Source organism: Rosa rugosa, chromosome 5 (genome assembly GCF_958449725.1).
Source record: "Rosa rugosa chromosome 5, drRosRugo1.1, whole genome shotgun sequence".
Taxonomy (NCBI): domain Eukaryota; kingdom Viridiplantae; phylum Streptophyta; class Magnoliopsida; order Rosales; family Rosaceae; genus Rosa; species Rosa rugosa.
The window spans coordinates 18964438-18983143 of NC_084824.1; the positions used below are offsets into that span (position 1 = coordinate 18964438).

General features: G+C 38.4%; 1 protein-coding gene across 1 annotated transcript; it reads left to right on the forward strand.

Annotated features, from left to right (window-relative positions):
* The first annotated feature begins 15192 nt into the window (after window positions 1-15192).
* LOC133712007 (acyl carrier protein 1, chloroplastic-like) lies at window positions 15193-17804 on the forward strand. The gene is made up of 4 exons (XM_062138080.1): window positions 15193-15381; window positions 16122-16229; window positions 16787-16909; window positions 17483-17804. Exons 1-4 carry the CDS (start codon window positions 15325-15327, stop codon window positions 17606-17608), a joined length of 414 nt encoding a protein of 137 aa, XP_061994064.1. The 5' UTR covers window positions 15193-15324; the 3' UTR covers window positions 17609-17804.
* The last annotated feature ends 902 nt before the right edge of the window (window positions 17805-18706 follow it).

Below are 18706 nucleotides of genomic sequence, written 5' to 3' on the forward strand. Positions count from 1 at the left end.
GAACCTGGACCCTGCGGCGACAACACCGACTGCATATCTCAAACCCCAGAACCCGGATGACATCCCGCACATAATCGAAACCCGAGAACCCGGACGACGTCGTCGGAATCAAAACGAAATCAAGCCGGACGCAGATCCCAACCCTGCGGCGACGACACCGACTGCAGATCCCAAACCCCATAACCCGGACGACATCCCGCTCATAATCGAAACCCAAGAACTCGGCGGTGACGACGTTGTGGTTGCTGTAAGGGTTAATTGACTTCTCCGGCGGGTCAGTTTTGGTCTTGCTTGACTGTGAGTGAAGGAACGGCGAAGAGAGAGAGAGAGAGAGAGAGAGTCTGATAGGAGGTGAGAGAGAGAGAATTTTGTAATTTATTAATTAGTTTGGGGGTAAAAATGTCACTTGCATTTAAATTGGGTAGATGGGAGTAAAAAACTCTTAGTGGAGCAAGTGGGCAATTTTTTGGTTAAAATTGGGTAAGTGGTCACAGGCCCTAAGAAAAAAGAAGTTGAGGACAAGAAGTGTACATTGTCAATTTTTACTCCATACAAAATTACAAAAGTGTAATAAAATTTTATAAATTGAGGTCTCTTAAAGAGGTTAACTTTTTTTTATTTTTTTTTATTGAGGGTAATGTAGCAGTCACCTCATTTATGTTAGCGAGTTAATAACACACTCATTCAGTTAGTATTTGGATTGAGGTCCATGAGAGTATCCCAATAAAGCCAAAGTGCCAAACTAATCTCCTGCCCAGGCGCACGAACTCGGAGGCCCCTCAAACTTGTTGGTTACAAAGTGATGGGAGTTGGGACTTAAAAGCTAGATATGGGAGTTCCATGCTATACCGCTTGACCAATCTTACCACACCAAGTGGTTTAAAGAGGTTAAACTTTATTATCATGTACTAATTTGGATTTGACCCACTAATTATTGGTGGATTATTTGTGACGTTGCTCTGTAGCATTAAGAGTAGTAATGTTTAGCAACTTATGATATTGTTGCTTTTGACGGCCCTATCCTCACCGTGCATGTCTGCTCGACTTCCATTTTCTTCATACAAAGGAAGGTATATGTGCATCTCCAACCCTGACAATGATGTGGGAATTGGGCTTGATGGATTAGAAATAGTACGTGATCTACCATTTGTCTTCTATGGTCTTACAGGATTACAAATAAATTAGGGTTTCTTCTTGATTTTGTTGGTTTTAACTCTAGTACTTACTCTAGTATTTATTTTGTAATACCCGCAATTTTCATTTTCGTCTCGTGAAATTGTACGAAATGAATAAAGTGCTTTTGCACGAATATTGCTCGAACAAATTCATTCTTTTGAATTATCGAAGTTTCGAAATATTCGTTTTAACAAAAAGCTCGAAACTATTCGATTCAAGAAAAATCGACTTTTTATACTTATGGAATTTGGAAAAACTTCCTTCATAAAAGCTGTAGAGATCGTCGATACGATCGCGTGCATATGCGGAACGCAAGAATCGAAGTTCGTATGAATTAGTTATAATTTTTTGAAAAAGTTTCCAGTTTAGTATAAAGCTGCCTTTTTTGGAAATTTCCAAAAATAATTTCAGTTCCATTTCTGGAAACCGAACTCTCTCTCTCTCTCTCTTGCGCGCGTCCGAGCCCAGAAAAACAGAGCAAAGCTCTCCGGCCGAGTTCTCCCTCCTCCGGCCACCAATCGACACCAGACCACCTCCCTTGCCTTCGCCTCGACGCTGCCTACCAGCTAGACGTGACCACTTCCACCGGAACGGCCTCAAATCCGGCAGATCAGAGCTGCAAACTTTGAAACAAAATCGGTCAACGCCGGTTTTCTCCTAGCTCCGGCCACCAAAACTCACGATTCTTAGCTCCCTGAACTCGCCTAAACCTACAGATCATTCCCTGAGAAGAATCGCACCTGGAATGAACGTTTTCACGTTCGTCGGAGCTCGACCGGTCTTTGATCGAAAATCAACCCTTCGATCGATATATCTCGGGTTACAGACCACCTCTTTCCGTAATTCTTAAACCAGTGAGTTCGCCTTGACGTTCTGAACAACTCTCCAGAAGGAATCGAAGCAAATGGTTGAAGTTTTAACGTCGAAATCAGAGCTCGCCGGTTTCTGCATTTTATCGCCGGATTCTGGAAAAATTCCGGCCACCTCGACTGTTCTAGGTAATTTCGACCCCTTCCGGTCATTTCCAGCTTACATGTTAGTTAGAAAAGTTGTTAAGCTTGATGAGATGAAGAAGGGCAGCCCGAACCCGACACCATTGGTGGTGGTCGACGGCGGCTCTGCCACTAACTCCGGCGGCCCTTTCCGGCCACCTCCGGGGATCAAAAATATGGTTTCTGTACATTTTCAGATTCTATATTTCAATACGATCATTTTGATATATTATACGCAATTTTTGGTTATCGTATGATTAAGTTATGAATTTTTACGTTTCGATCGATTTCGAATCGTTCGATTTATGATCTGTCAAGATCTGACCGTCCGATGGACTTGTAGTTTTGATATGTTGATCGTATGACTGTCCCGATAACTTTGTGTGGTCACGGGCGAAGATCCGACCATTGAATCTTCGTATAATTGTGAAATAGTGATTTGGAAGGCGATTCGTGAGAATCTGACCGTTGGATCTTCGTAATAATTTTGGAGGATGATCCTAAGGGCAATCCGTGAGGATCTGACCGTTGGATCATCGTATAGTTTCGATCCGACCGTTGGATCATCACTAATTTAGAATCCGACCGTTGGATTGTTGTATATGTGTGGTTTTTGAATAAATTGCTAAGTTAAGATCGTGTTGGATTAGGTGATTGACGGATCGATTTGGCGGATAATTTGTGAAATTGTTGTTGAGCTGTTAAGAAGACGCAGCTGGATTAGAGGTGAGTAAATCGCACATGGTTAATTAAAGAACCGAAATTCAGTGATTTTTAGTTAATTGGGAGTTTGTGGAAATTGCTTTTAAGAAAATAAATAATTGTTTTAAATTATATGGACTTGTTCGACTACGGTCCATGGGTAAGTAAAATATTTTTAAAATATAAAAATGAATTTCTCGATTTTAAATGCTGTGAACTATAGTTGGTATTAGTGGTCATTCCTGTGAGGGTGACTACGTATATATATATTTACGTGAAATATATATTGGATGGTGTGGCATTTGGGAAAGTGTGGAATTGATGTGATTTATTTACAATTCCGAGCTTTATTCTTTCAAGAATATAAATTATTGTGTATTATTGAGTTGATTTTGATAAAGAGTAATTGAGTAAAGTGGATGATTGAAGCAGTCATTCGTAAGGTGAACCTTGGCCCAGGTGACACATTACGATACAGTTAGAGCTCTAATCTGTCTGCCATTGTACTTCTTGGGGGATAACTGCGAGTTATCGCACCCTTGGGTGCAACGTACTGCTTGGGGGATGACTTTGTGTTATCGCGCCCTTGAGTACAATATACTTCTTGGGGGATACATAGTGTTATTGCACCCATGGTATATTTTAGTGTAAAAGAAAGTGCGGGGTTGTTCTTTCTTAGTCGTTCAGTGGAACTTGAATTGATAAGAAAAGTTTTGTTGTTTCTTAGTGATCATTGTGAGATGTGATTTGATTGATGCTTGAAGTGATGTAGTGCACACCAATTATTTATGCTTACATAAAATTGTGCAATCCTTAAATTTACTCATACGAGCTGTCAAAAGCTTACCGGGTTTGTGTTGTTGCAATCCCGGTACACTATTCAAACGGTGTAGCGGATAATCCTACAGGTCAAGAGAATCAGGACGGAGATCGAGCTGTGTAGAGTAGCTGCATTTGTGTTAATCTGAATTACTTTGTGAGCCTGTGAGGTGTGTTATGCTCATTTAGAGCTTTACAATATTGCTTGTGAGAGTGAATTGTAATAATGAACTCGAGGTTTCGAGATTTGGAGTTTGTGTATCATTGGGTGAGGTTGTTTTAAAAAAAAAAAAATTCAGAATGTTTATTTGATTAAGTGGTTTAATTCATGTTTCGGATTTGAATTTATTATTCAAAATTCGGGGCGTGACATATTTCTTTTCCATCTTTTATTTCTTTCTCTGGTCTGTACTTTTGGGGTTTGGCTTCTGTCCTCCCTTCTCTTTTTTGTATTTTTCTTTATTATTAATAATAATAATAACTAAGGGGACGTGCGGTGGTCTCCCAAAGTGTGGTAGACCCTTCACCTTCTGTTAAACAGCGACAAGCGTGACCCGTGGCTCACCATTGTACCGATACTGTCCCAACTTAACCACCCGATAAGTGTTGGGTTTTAATCACAAAAGCCCTCGGTACAATTGGGTGAGATCCACCCACTTATAAGTTATATTTTATTTGTCACTTTTCCAATGTGGGATCTTTCCTCTCCAACACGCCCCCTCACGTGCAACCTAACTCTAGGTCTGCACGTGAAATTAATTAATCTAATTTCCACATTGGAACTTGGGACACAAGTCTCATATCGGAGACTTGGTCGATACAATCCAATGCCCACATTGGACACTTGGTAATTTCGATGGCAATACAGGGAACCCCAATTTGGGCTCATGATACGTGCCTACGTGGAGACGCAATTGGAGAAGGACCCGCTCTGATACCATGTTAAACAGCGACAAGCGTGACCCGTGGCCCACCATTGTACCGATACTGTCCCAACTTAACCACCCGATAGGTGTTGGGTTTTAATCACAAAAGGCCTCGGTACAATTGGGTGAGATCCACCCACTTATAAGTTATATTTTATTTGTCACTTTTCCAATGTGGGATCTTTCCTCTCCAACACCTTCGGGTTTGAGGGTGGGACATACTCCCTAAATCGTCTACTTCCGATGAGCTAATATCGCCTCATCCCTTATTTTAATTATAAAAAAAAAAAATTTCATGGTGCTGTTATTTTAGGTTGCTTAAGAAAAACCTAGACGTGACTCATATCGATGTCGCACGCGAGGTGTAAGTCATGGTATAGTGTTACCTACATTTCACTATTAATCATTGATACCCACTCAGGGTGGTGCTATTCACACACCTATTTTCTCTATTCACACACCCCCTCTATTTTTCTATAACTTTAATTCAATTTTTTTATACAAATTACCCTCACTACCCTCCTTTGTAATTTTGTTTCTTTTTCTTTTTTTCTATTTGGCAAGTCAATTATGAATCAAATATCATTATATAATAAATCAATTATTTTTACCTATAATGAAGGAAAAATAATACGTTCATTGAGTGGAATGAACTGTATTATTAGATAAGGAATATGCTTCCTAGCTAATTACGTTCATCCAAATGAATCCAAATTGCAAAAAACTTCCAAGTAACACTAATTTTCTACAGTAAATATGGTTTTTCATTTTTTCTCTCCACACTCTGATTCTTAGGTAGAAAACATTGTGAAGAGAATGTCAATCCAATAACTAGTTGGTTATTTAGAGTATTAGTTATAGTTATTGAACTTAAATGTATAGATGGTTGGTTGATGGGGTAGCAGTTACAAAACCATAATATATCAAATTGATTGGAATCTTGGGTAATATTTTACCCTTATCTTGTGAATGTCATTGCTGATTAAGAAGAAGAAAGAAAAAAAAAACAAAAAAAAAAACAAACAAACTTCATTGGCAAGACAAAATGTTATCTGTCAAAAGTCCAGCACTTAGTGTGGTAAAGTTTAGAGCTCAAATGAAAAATCACTATGTGACTGAATTTGGGAATTTAGGTATGTCATGACTGCTATACAAAATTGAAGAAAGGTATAAGCATATCACCTAAACTAAAGGAGATCTAAAACCTCTCACATCTGCTTCAAAAACGTTACTTCAGCATACCATTCCCAGTGTTTTAGCCATTGTTCCACTGGTGGAATTAAGCATTCTATAGAGGGGTGATATGGCTAATTTGTTCAACCCTTAATTTAATCTATGTTTGGTGTAGCGAAAATAGAAAACAATTATAAGAATGGGCCGTGACCACTTACCCAATTTTAGTCTAAAAATTGCCCACTTGCTCCACTAAGAGTTTTTTAACCTCATATACCCAGTCTAACATCTATTGACAGTATTGCCCTCATACTCTCTCTCTCTCTCTCTCTCTCTCTCTCTCTCCACTCGCTCTTCAAGTTCCTTCGCTCTCTCTCGACTCCCCGCAGCCTCTCTCTCAATGGACCGAGTGAATCAAACCCAGGCCCTCGCCGGAATCCGAATCAGACTCACCGGCAACCGCCGTCGGCGATCTGGTCAGCGCCGAGTTCTCGTTCCTCCGAGTCTGCGACCTCTGCTCGCTCCTCAAGTTCCTTCGATCCGTCGCGGAGTCCAACTCCATCATCAACCTCTCTGTTCCAAACCCAATCGATTCTGGAGCTTCAAGGTCCAGCGATTTCGCACCTGCAATTTCACAGTTCCGGTCGATCCGAGAGCAATCGCCGGTGTCTTCGTCCCCAGTCGAGCCGATCGCAATCGCCGGCGTCGTATGTCCCCCCAATAAAGAAAAAAGTTTATTGCCCCCCAATAATATGTCTATTGGGGGGCAATAATCACTGCGCTGCTTATTAAAGCACACTAATCTGTCAATGATAGAAACTGGTGATTTTTGGGGTGGTCTATTGGGGGGAAATAGACAGATTATTGCCCCTAATCATTTCTTAACTGTGGTTAATTAATCACTAAAATTTGAGTTTTGATAAGTCTTATGTTGTTTTGAGTTTATTAAAGTACAATAATCTGTCAATGATAGAAACTTGTGATTTTTGGGGTGGTCTATTGGGATGCAATAGACAGATTATTGCCCCCCCCCCCCAAATAATGTCTTAACTGTGGTTCATTTATTACAGGTCATTTCAACAAATTGCTACTAGATTCATTAACCAAAATAATTAGGTTTATTGGGGGGTCATAAAAAGTTTATTGCCCCCCAATAATTTTTTTATAGATGGTCAGAAGTAACTCAGTTTGGTTTTAAATTAGTTTACAAAAGTACAGGTATTCAAATTCAATACTTGGTGAATTTAAGTCCCCAAATAATCAGGTTATGAGCGCCCATTTTGCCACAACGACCACAACGAATTGGCTTTTTTTCACACTCTCCACTTGACTTGAACCGCTTCACCCCAGGCCTCCCGGGTGGCCTCTTCGCAAGAATAAATGCACCTAACAACCAAAGGATCACCCATATTCCTGCAAAAAATAACAAAACAAATATATTATTGCCCCGCAATAAACAGATTATTGCCCCCCCCCCCCCCAATAATATAGTCAGAACTACCAAAACACATTAGAAGCAGTCTTTAAACACAAAGGAAAATATCACTGAACACAATTATAGAGACTTCATAACAATTAAGACACATTATTGCCCCCCAATAATGTAGTCTGAACTACCAAAACAGTTCAGAAAATGTAACAAATTGCTCTGAACAAAAAGTAAAAGATCAGTAAACAACAATTATAGAGACTTTATAACAATTAAGACAAATTATTGCCCCCCAATAGGCAGATTATTGCCCCCCAATAATATGACCAGAACTACAAAAAAAAACACTTCAGAAACAATAACAAATTGCTCTGAACACAACTAATATTTCGTTAGAACTAGAAAATATGAAATCTAACTGTTTAAGAACAAACAGAATCAACAAATACGAAACGAAACGAAGATCAAAGTCAAAAAACCAGATCAAATTCACCAAAATCAGTTCGAAGTTAACAAAGCAATTCAAAACTAACACAATGTACACAAAAAGACCTAGAAATTCAAATCAAACAAATTAAACCGTGCTAAAATAAAAAATTTAGAGATCGATGAAGAAAAGAATCAAACCGCGATGAAGGAGGAACACAAACAAGAGCTCGATCTCGGTCTATGGTGATAATCACAGCACAACTCCTCTCTCTATCTAGAAATCGCAGAGCTTCTCTCTGTAGAAATCGCAGAGCTCCTCTCTTCGGAAATCACACAATTTCTCTCTCTTCTCGAAATCGCAGAGTTCCTCTCTCTCTCTCTCGAATTTGCAGAGCTCCTCTCACTCCAGAAATTGCACAGCTCCTCTCTCTCTCTAAAATGGCAGAGCTTCTCTCTCTATAATCGGGGAGTTTCTCTCTCTAAGTCTCTTTCTATTTCAATTTCCAGCTTTGACAATTAAAAAAGGGCAAAACAGTCCAAAAATATGAAGAAAACAGGTCCAACTCTTAGAGTTTTGGGTAAGTGGGGTTTAAAAATAAAAACTGTTGTGTAAGTGGGCAATCTCGTAGAGTGTTTGGGTAAATGGGGTTAATTAACCCCAAAATTGGGTAAATGATCATTTTCCCTTATAAGAATGTATTATGCAAGGCCAGAATAATCAAAATATGATCAAATATACAATTGTCAACAATAAGGGATTAGGATTTGGGAATGATTGACTTGCCAAATATAAAAAAGAAAAAGAAAAAGAAACAAAATTACAAAGGAGGGTAGTTAGAGTAATTTGTAAAAAAAAAAAAAAAGGTGGTGTTATTCACACATCTATTTTCTCTATTTTTCTATTACTTTAATTCAAATTTTTTTTTTTACAAATTTCTCTAACTACTCTCCTTTGTAATTTTGTTTCTTTTTCTTTTTTATAATTCACACATCTCTTTTCCCATTCATTGATTTAATCTAGTTTAATACCTTAACAATCATCAATTTGGCTAAAAATTTGCAGAAGTGATCTATATATTAGGACCTAAAAACTGAACAGTCGAAATATAGATATGAGATCGAAAAGTGAGTCTATTCAATGAAATCCTTAGCATAGAAAGACTAATATATATATATATATATATATATATATATATATAGTCCGGCTACGGTGCGGACGTCCGTACCGTGCGGACGGTACGGATTTCCCGTTTTCCCCCACTTTCCGGTCACATTTTCACATCTTAACCGTTCAGTTTTTAGGTCCTAATGTATAGATCACCTCTGCAAAATTTCAGCCAATTTGGTGATCGTTAAGGCATCCAAAACTACAATTTACCATTATAAATACGAACAGTTCCGGTTCGACAGATTCAGTCCGTTCGTGTAAAATGCAGTTTGGATGCCTTAACGATCACCAAATTGGTTGAAATTTTGCAGAGGTGATCTATACACTAGGACCTAAAAACTGAACGGTTAAGATGTAAAAATGTGGCCGGAAAGTGGTCGAAAACAGGAAATCCGTATCTAAATTTCGGTACGGACGTCCGCACCTGAGAAAAATCCTATATATTTCCTGTTTTCGCTACTCAAGGAGACTGCGCCGTTAAGATTCCCAAAAAGAGAGAGTTGAAAGCGAGAGCCATTTTTTATATGCAAGATTAAGTTGTTTTAAATAAGTTTAATACATTGGATCTTAATGCTAATTATAATTCAATGAGCTCTTAGTTGGTTAAACATAGATGTAATATTTTGAATCTTAACTTGGTCATTTGATGTGATAGAACCGAATTTATCGAACCTTGATAAGTGAATATATAATATATTCTATATAATATGTTTACTATTAAGAAAACGAAAATATATCTATGTAAATTAATAAAATTTAAGTGGGGTCTTCAAATATGTTATACTGTATTTGTAGTTTTCGCCTCTAATAAAATAAAATTGTGCTAAAAATATAATTCAATTTTTTAATTTTCTATTCTCTACTCTCTCTTTCTCTTAAATTCTTTTCTGTTTTGAACCTCTATTTTTGACTTGTTTTGAACCTCATAATTTTTTTACTTGCTTTTTCTAGGAAATGAAAGGAAAACGTGTAGAGGTGCTTGGAAACAAAAGAGTTTACCAAACTAAGGCGAAAGGAAAGGAAAGGAGTAGGGGGAGGGCCTAAAAGTGCCTAACAGTCAGTCCCACTTTCGATATAACCAAAGCTTTGAAGGCCCAACAAATCCCAACAAACACCAAGAAACAACAAACCATCTCCATTTTCATTTTATATAATGGACATAATGGACATTTTGGTGTCAAAAATTGACGTCGTGTACTGATAGTGAGTCGAGTTTCAGATTTCGTGTACCGAAATGTTTGGTTTGGAACTTTATGTATAAGAATTATTAGTGGCCTTTACTTGGTGTACTGTTTGCGAAATTTTCCCTAATCAAAATATGATCGAATATACAATTGTCAACAATAAGGGATTAGGATTTTGGAATGATTGACTTGCCAAATATAAAAAAGAAAAATAAACAAAATTACAAAGGAGGGTAGTTAGAGTAATTTGTAAAAAAAAAAAAAGTGGTGCTATTCACACATCTATTTTCTCTATTTTTCTATTACTTTAATTCAATTTTTTTTTTTTACAAATTTCTCTGACTACCCTCCTTTGTAATTTTGTTTCTTTTTCTTTTTTATAATTCACACATCTCTTTTCCCGTTCATTGATTTAATCTAGTTTAATACCTTAACAATCATCAATTTGGCTAAAAATTTACAGAAGTGATCTATATATTAGGACCTAAAAACTGAACGGTCGAAATATAGATATGAGATCGAAAAGTGAGTCTATATATATATATAGTCCGGCTACGGTGCGGACGTCTGTACCGTGCGGACGGTACGGATTTCCCGTTTTCCCCCACTTTCCGGTCACATTTTCACATCTTAACCGTTCAGTTTTTAGGTCCTAATGTATAGATCACCTCTGCAAAATTTCAGCCAATTTGGTGATTGTTAAGGCATCCAAAACTGCAATTTACCATTATAAATACGAACGGTTCCGGTTAGACAGATTTGGTCTGTTCGTGTAAATTGCAGTTTTGGATGTCTTAACGATCACCAAATTGGCTGAAATTTTGCAGAGGTGATCTATACATTAGGACCTAAAAACTGAACGGTTAAGATGTCAAAATGTGGCCGGAAAGTGGTCGAAAACAGGAAATCCGTACCGAAATTTCGGTACGGACGTCCGCACCTGAGAAAAATCATATATATATATATATATATATATATATATATATATATATATATATATATATATATATATATATATAAGTACTCCCAATCAGCGGTGTCATGATTGAGGTCCTATCCACAGTGTGCCCCTACAATAAGTGAGGTAAATTGGCATACTCTTCCTTTTGGTTGGGTTAAGATTAATTCAGATGGCGCTTGGAAAAAGTCCTCCAACTTGGTGATTATGGGGCTGTCTTTCGCGACTATAATGAGAATTTTCTTGGTGCTTTTTCTTCAATCTTGACATCCCTAGCTCAGTTGTAGCCGAGGTCATGGCAGTTATTAATGTCATTGAGTTAGAATGGGTCCGAGAATGGAAGCATATATGGCTAGAAGTGGATTCTTCTATTATTTTTAATTTCCTTCGCTCTCCTCATTTGGTGCCATGGCAACTTAGAGTAGAGTGGATGAATTGCTTGCACCGCATTTCTCAGATGCATTTTCGTTCCTCACATATCTTTCGTGAAGGTAACAGAGTTGCTGACATCTTGGCAAATCATGGTACTAGTTTAATAGGTTTAGTTTGGTGGGACGTGACTCCTCTTTTCATTGTTTCGACTTGCAATAGTGACTGTTTAGGTCTTCCACAATTTCGTTTTCATTAGCTAGTTATTCTTTAATGTATGGTGTGTTCTACTAAGCCAAAAACAGCGGCAAGATGTCCAAAACCATCAGCTAAACCCTAGCTGCAATCCTACCATCTCTCCAAGCCAATTAACGTCATCATCAAAACCACTACCTCCGCTGTTAACCACCCTAGAAGCATAACCAGGAGTGCCACCGGCAAAGACAGCAAAGGCACCGCTACTGTGAAGACCATCTATTCCCAAATCACCATACGAAAAGTCGTCGTTAACCACATCAAAATCTAAGTCATGATAGCTTCCGCCGCCAACCATTTCATCCAGAGCTCGAAGCTGAAAGCCGTTGTTAGCCCAAACAACAAGAACCTTAAGCAGGCGCAGATCCATGTCCTTGCCGCTAGCATCTATCTTTAGATCGAGGGCAGACCCCCAACTCCCAATGGAATTCCACCACCCTAGATGATTGCACGACTCCACCCAACAGTCGATACTCCTGCAAGAGCAGTTCTCTAGAGCAAGGCTGGATAGAACCGATCGGAGCCGACATCATTGGCTAGAGAACCAACTATAAAAGGAGCGTGGTGATTAGGCCAACAATGAGACAAGATCGATCATTTAAATGAGAGCAGCAAATGCCGTTGTCTCCATGCTCGGCGGCTACTCAAGGAGACTGCGCTGTTAAGGTTCCCAAAAAGAGAGAGTTGAAAGCGAGAGCCATTTTTTATATGCAAGATTAAGTTGTTTTAAATAAGTTTAATACATTGGATCTTAATGCTAATTATAATTCAATGAGCTCTTAGTTGGTTAAATATAGATGTAATATTTTGAATCTTAACTTGGTCATTTGATGTGATAGAACCGAATTTATCGAACCTTGATAAGTGAATATATAATATATTCTATATAATATGTTTACTATTAAGAAAACAAAAATATATCTATGTAAATTAATAAAATTTAAGTGGTCTTCAAATATGTTATACTGTATTTGTAGTTTTCGCCTCTAATAAAATAAAATTGTGCTAAAAATATAATTCAATTTTTTAATTTTCTATTCTCTACTCTCTCTTTCTCTTAAATTCTGTTCTGTTTTGAACCTCTATTTTTGACTTGTTTTGAACCTCATAATTTTTTTACTTGCTTTTTCTAGGAAATGAAAGGAAAACGTGTAGAGGTGCTTGGAAACAAAAGAGTTTACCAATGTCAGTCCAGAGAGTGGGCTAAGGCAGGGTGATCCCTTGTCCCCTTACCTCTTTGTCTTATGTATGGAGAAACTTTCGCATTTAATTAATTTTCAGGTGGAACAAGGTACTTGGAAACCTGTGAAAATTTCTCGAAATGGTCCTGCTGTCTCTCATCTTTTCTTCGCGGATGATTTGATCTTATTTGCAGAGGCTTCTATTCCTCAAGCTGAAGTGATGCGCTCTTGTATTGATTGCTTTTGCTTAAATTCAGGCCAAGAAGTAAGTTTTGAGAAATCCTCCCTTTTCTGTTCTCCAAATACTGAGGAAGGTCTAGCAGCTCAATTATCAGATATTTGTGGTTCTCCTTTAACCGATGACTTAGGGAAGTATCTTGGAGTGCCTTTGCTACATTCGAGAGTTACTCCTGAAACTTATAAAGGCCTAGTTGAAAAAGCTCAACTCAGACTTACTTCCTGGAAAAGCCACACCCTTTCTCTGGCTGGGAGACACACTCTAATTCAATCGGTTACAGCTGGCCTACCAGTTTATACAATGCAATCAGTAAGACTTCCTATGTCCATTTGTAATACTCTTGATCGATTGAACAGGAACTTCCTCTGGGGGCACACTGAAGAACAAAAGAAAATCCATCTAGTGAAGTGGGATACGGTCTGTAAACCCAAATGTTATGGTGGGTTGGGATTGAAGAAGACATGTATGATGAATCAGGCCTTGTTAGCCAAAACAGGATGGAGACTTCTTCAACAGGAACAAGGGTTGTGGGCTCAGGCTTTGAATAAAAAATACCTCAAAGATGGTTGCATTATGCAGAAGCTAACATCTCCTTTCCCTTCTAGCTCTAGTACATGGAAAGGCATCCTTTATGGAGCTCAACTGCTCCCTGAGGGATCTAAGTGGAGGATTGGATCCGGTACGCAAATTTCCTTCTGGAATGATAATTGGACAGGTCTTGGTGTTTTGTCTGCTATTGCCTTGAAGCCTATTCCTCCCAACCTCGAAGGGCTAAGAGTGTGTGATGTTCACGGTGATGGTGGATGGGATTTACACCGGGTGCAAGAATTTTTATCTGAGGATGTGAAATTAAAAATTTTGAGTCTGCATGCAGGAGGTACTCGTAGTGGTGATGACACGATCATATGGAGGTTATCTCAGAATGGTGACTATTCTGTTAAATATGCTTATCATTCTTTGTTTTTGAACTTGGATCCCCAACCATGGCCATGGAACTTTATTTGGAAGATTCAAGTCCCTCCTAAGGTGAAAACCTTTTTATGGACTCTTGTGCATGATAGATTGCTAACAAATGACGTGAGGTTTCGTAGAGGTTTGGCTATAGATACTCGTTGTCCAAGATGCGGCTCCCCGCTTGAATCCTTGGACCATCTTTTCAGAGACTGCACTATTTCTATGAGAATTTGGACTGCCCTCCACCCCACAAGTGAGTTCTCCTCCACTTACACTCTTCCCTTTAATGATTGGTTGCTTATCAATTTAAAGTCCCCTGCGAGACTGCAATATGCAGTGCCTTGGTGTTGCTATTTTGCTATGGGGCTTTGGTATATATGGAAATGGAGGTGTAGCATCATCTTGGATCATACTTTTAAATTTCCATTTTGGCCTTCTCTAATTATTCATCAGTCTACCAGAGAATTTTTTGAAGCAAATATGAAGCAAATATGATTACACATGCTAAACCTCCAAGACAGGTGGCTCAGCTGTGTTGGCATTTTCCGCCTAAGGATTGGCTCAAGTTAAATGTTGATGGTAGTTTGCATAAAAATACTGGGATTATATGTGCTGGAGGAGCCCTTCGAAATGATAGGGGGGAATGGATGAATGGGTTTTCTGCCAAGTTGGGCATTGGTCAAGTTATTGAAGCTGAGCTTTGGGGACTTCTGAAAGGAATGGAAATGGCTTGGCAGAATGGCTGTAGACGTTTGAAAATAGAAATGGATTCACTTGTTGCGGTAAAGTTGGTTCTCTCTCCCATTGCTCATCTCCACCCTCTTTATAGTATTGTGGCAAACTGTCAAGAGCTTTTGAGTAGGGTTTGGAATGTGTTCCTTAAACATGTTTACAGAGAGTGTAATTCAGTGGCTGATTTGTTAGCGAATATTGGGCATGGTTATGAACCTGGCTGCAGATTATTTAGCTCCCCTCCTATTGATGTCGTGCCTCTTCTGGAAGCTGACCTTTTAGGCTTGTCTAAGCCAAGATTAATTGTGTTTTAGGTTTCTTGTCCTTTGCCTTCGGGTATCCTTGTAATCAAAAAAAAAAACAAAAGAGTTTACCAAACTAAGGCGAAAGGAAAGGAAATGAGTAGGAGGAGGGCCTAAAAGTGCCTAACAGTCAGTCCCACTTTCGATATAACCAAAGCTTTGAAGGCCCAACAAATCCCAACAAACACCAAGAAACAACAAACCATCTCCATTTTCATTTTATATAAACCCTCTTTAAACACTCTCTTTTTCTCCCAAGTGAGAGCTCTCCCCAACTCGCACACACTCTCTTCGTGTTCTCCGTCCGTCCCCTCTCTCTCTCTCTCTCTCAGATCCAATGGCTTCTCTTTCTCAATCTTCTACTGCCTTCTCAGCTTCCTTCAAACCCACCCTGGTAATTCATGCTCTCTCTCAATCTTCTCTTTAGATTCAATCTTTTGTTCCATTTATTTTTACTTGTTTTTACGATTTGAGGATAGATTTGGGTGTTGTTTGTGAGTGAATCAGGGTAAAGTTTTGATCTTTTTCAGGTTCTTGTTTGTGGGTTACTGTCAATTTTGCAGATTTTTGTGATCCATTGGAATTGAGTTTGAGTTTTGAGTAAAGACTTTATCTTTTTTTATTGGGTGATCTGATATTGTCAAGTTTGGTAGCTGAACAACATTGCATGTTATGGTTGTGGACTCTACACTCTGCATTGACCAGAGATTTGATGTGGACCCTTTTAGGATTTGGTGCTTGGAGTCTGCTTGATTTGATGGGGTGGGAAGTTGACCTATATAATTTGGGCTCCAATTGTTGAATCATTTTGGGGTTTTTTCATGCATGCCACTTAAATAAATGATGCATCAGATTGTAAATTGAAGTGTTCTTCTGGATTTTATATCTAAGTTAACTAAAGTCAGCAGTAGACTAAAATAATAGAGCTCAGAATAACTAAATAAACTGCTTGACTACACTTTATGAGCTTAAAGTCTGGCTTGACTCCTATAAAAGGAGGCTGGGGCTTTCCTGCCATATAAAATGTAAAAGTTGTCCTGTAATTGATGTTGGAAATTTAGTTTCATTCGGTACATTTTTTTTCACTTCTTTTGTTGTACTTGACATTCATTTCTTGTGGTTCAATGTTGACAGGCATGCAGCAGCAGGGTCTCTAGTTTGAAATCAGTTTCTTTTTCCATTACTGGGAAGCGCTTCCCATCTCTGACTTCAAGACCTGGACGCTTTCAAGTTTCCTGTTCGGTAAGTTATTTCATTGTAATACTACTGTGACTCTTCTACTTTGGTTGTTTGCCTCAATGATCTCATAGATAAGTCTTGGATTTTAAGCAATATGCACTTATTTGATAAACCTTCACAATGAAGCTCAACAGTGTCCAGTTTAATTGTTGTGGCATTGGATGAGAAACTTTCTGTGTTAGTTTCTTTTAAGTGCAAACTTTGATTAGAGACTCCTTATGTTTACTGTTTATTCCTCTTTTCAGAGAGGTTTTGTAGTGAAATAAAGTATCCTTTGTATACCAGAACCATGTGATAGGTTTCTTTTTTATTTAGGCAAAGGTCCCAACTCTATTGGATGTAGACTAGGTACATTAGTTTAACAGTTCATGATCATTGAAACCCCTATCTTAGCATTGTTGTATATGGAACTTTGCATTCTTTTAAGGTACTAGTTCTATTGAATTTAGGTATAGTTCTATTGAATTTAGGTATGTAACATTACATTATCTTGCATTATACACGAATAAGTCCTCTGATGAAGTAATTAATCCCAACATGCTGTTAATACTTCTGTGCAGGCCAAACCAGAGACTCTTAACAAGGTCTGTGATATAGTGAAGAAGCAGCTGGCTTTGCCTGATGACACAGCTGTGACCGCAGGCTCCAAGTTCACTGAACTTGGAGCTGATTCTCTTGACACAGTAAGTCCTACCTATCTTCTGTTACTCTTATTTTCTACTACTCCCTATTATTGTGACAGCTTTCTTAGATGATTTTTTTGGGCAGTAAGTTATTGGAGTTTTAAAATGTATGCATTCCATGTTTTCCACGAAATCATGACTGTTTCAGCTTTCTTTTTCTTCCTCAAGTGAGAAGAAAATGTGGAGAAGCATTTTCGATTCATTTTCCATGAAGAGAAAACAATAGGCATTTCCCATTGAGTGTACAGCTAACTGTTTTTAGGGGCCCCACTTTGTTTAACGTTTGAAACTTCTCTCTAGCTTGCCCACTTTGTTTTAACAGTTCAAACTTCTTTTTTTTTTTTTTTTTTGATGGTGAAATAACAAACTATATTAATAAAACCAACAAGTACAAACCCAAACATGGGCCACAATTACAAACGGAATAAGGGAAAAACAGAAGCAAACCCTTCTTTGAGCTTTGCCTTTCCTTTACATATTTGATATTTCAGAGTGCACATTGATTGCAACTTGTTTTGTAATATTTTGCTTGATCATCTTCATTTGATTAGATATGCACTTTTCATTATACAGGTTGAGATTGTGATGGGACTTGAGGAGGAGTTTGGTATCAGCGTGGAAGAAGAAAGTGCTCAGACCATTGCCACTGTTCAAGATGCAGCAGATCTGATTGAGAAGCTCGTCGAGAAGAAAGCTTAATAGTAGTCTAGAGAGAGAACCAACACAGACCTTTGGACCTTTTTTCTTTCTTCCTTCCCTTCTGTTGGCTTTTCTATCGTTTTTTCTTTTCTTTCTTTTTTTCTTTTTGTGAGTTATGTTAGCATTTTGGTACTTAAATTGTCCCTATCTATGGATATTGTGGCGTTCCTAATCTGAAGATCCCTCATTGTGTTAATGTTCTCTATTTGGTTGGTTCTGAAGATAATTACATGTTTTGACATCAACTTTGAGAATGGTTGCAATGCTGTTGCTGGGGTTCATTCAGTTTGGAATAAAGCTATCTTTAATTAAAGCTCTAGTGTATCAGATTTTTATTCCAAAACTAGTGTCAAAAGTTAGAAGTTTTTCCTAAAGGCCCTTATCAAATGTTTTGAAACTGTTCTTCCCCATTGGTACTGTCCTAATTTAGATGTGCCAAACAATGCTATAAGGTTGAAAAATGCATTGATCTCAGTCTCTCTGGCTTAGAACCCTAGCTGCGGTGCCTGCTCTTTGGGCCACCGGGCATGCTGACAGCCTTGGCTGCTGCTTTTGTAAGGATGGGATCATGGGAAATTTCTTCTGCTCATCAGGTGCGATCTTCTCACAACACTCCTTTCTTGTTTGCTTCTCCTACTTGCTGTGAGAGGATTAAAATCCAAGGGTGGATGAGCCGTGTAGCTTTGGTGTTTTTGGTCTGGTCTTGTTCTTATGACCATGTTGCTGCTATTATAGCTGATGGCGGCAAGCTGGCATATGATGACGGCAGTTGCGTTTCTGATTTCTCTTTGTTTGTTGCAATTTGGAACCCTCACACCTGGCCTCTGACAAACTGCATGGAGTCATTGGAGTGCATTCATATTTAAGTCCAGCCCTCACTATGGGTCTGCGAATCTTATATGATACTGCCGGACTAATATTAAAAGATTACAGAGCAGAAAGAGACAAGTCAGAACAGCCAGCTCTTTCTTTCTTTTAGTTTGATTGGAAAACTTGTGACAGGTTAGTATAGTAGGTTTACTTGCTGCAGTGCTTGGTGTGTCACATGCAACTTCAAACAGAACCCACCTTCAATGATATCCAGAAAAAACAATTGAA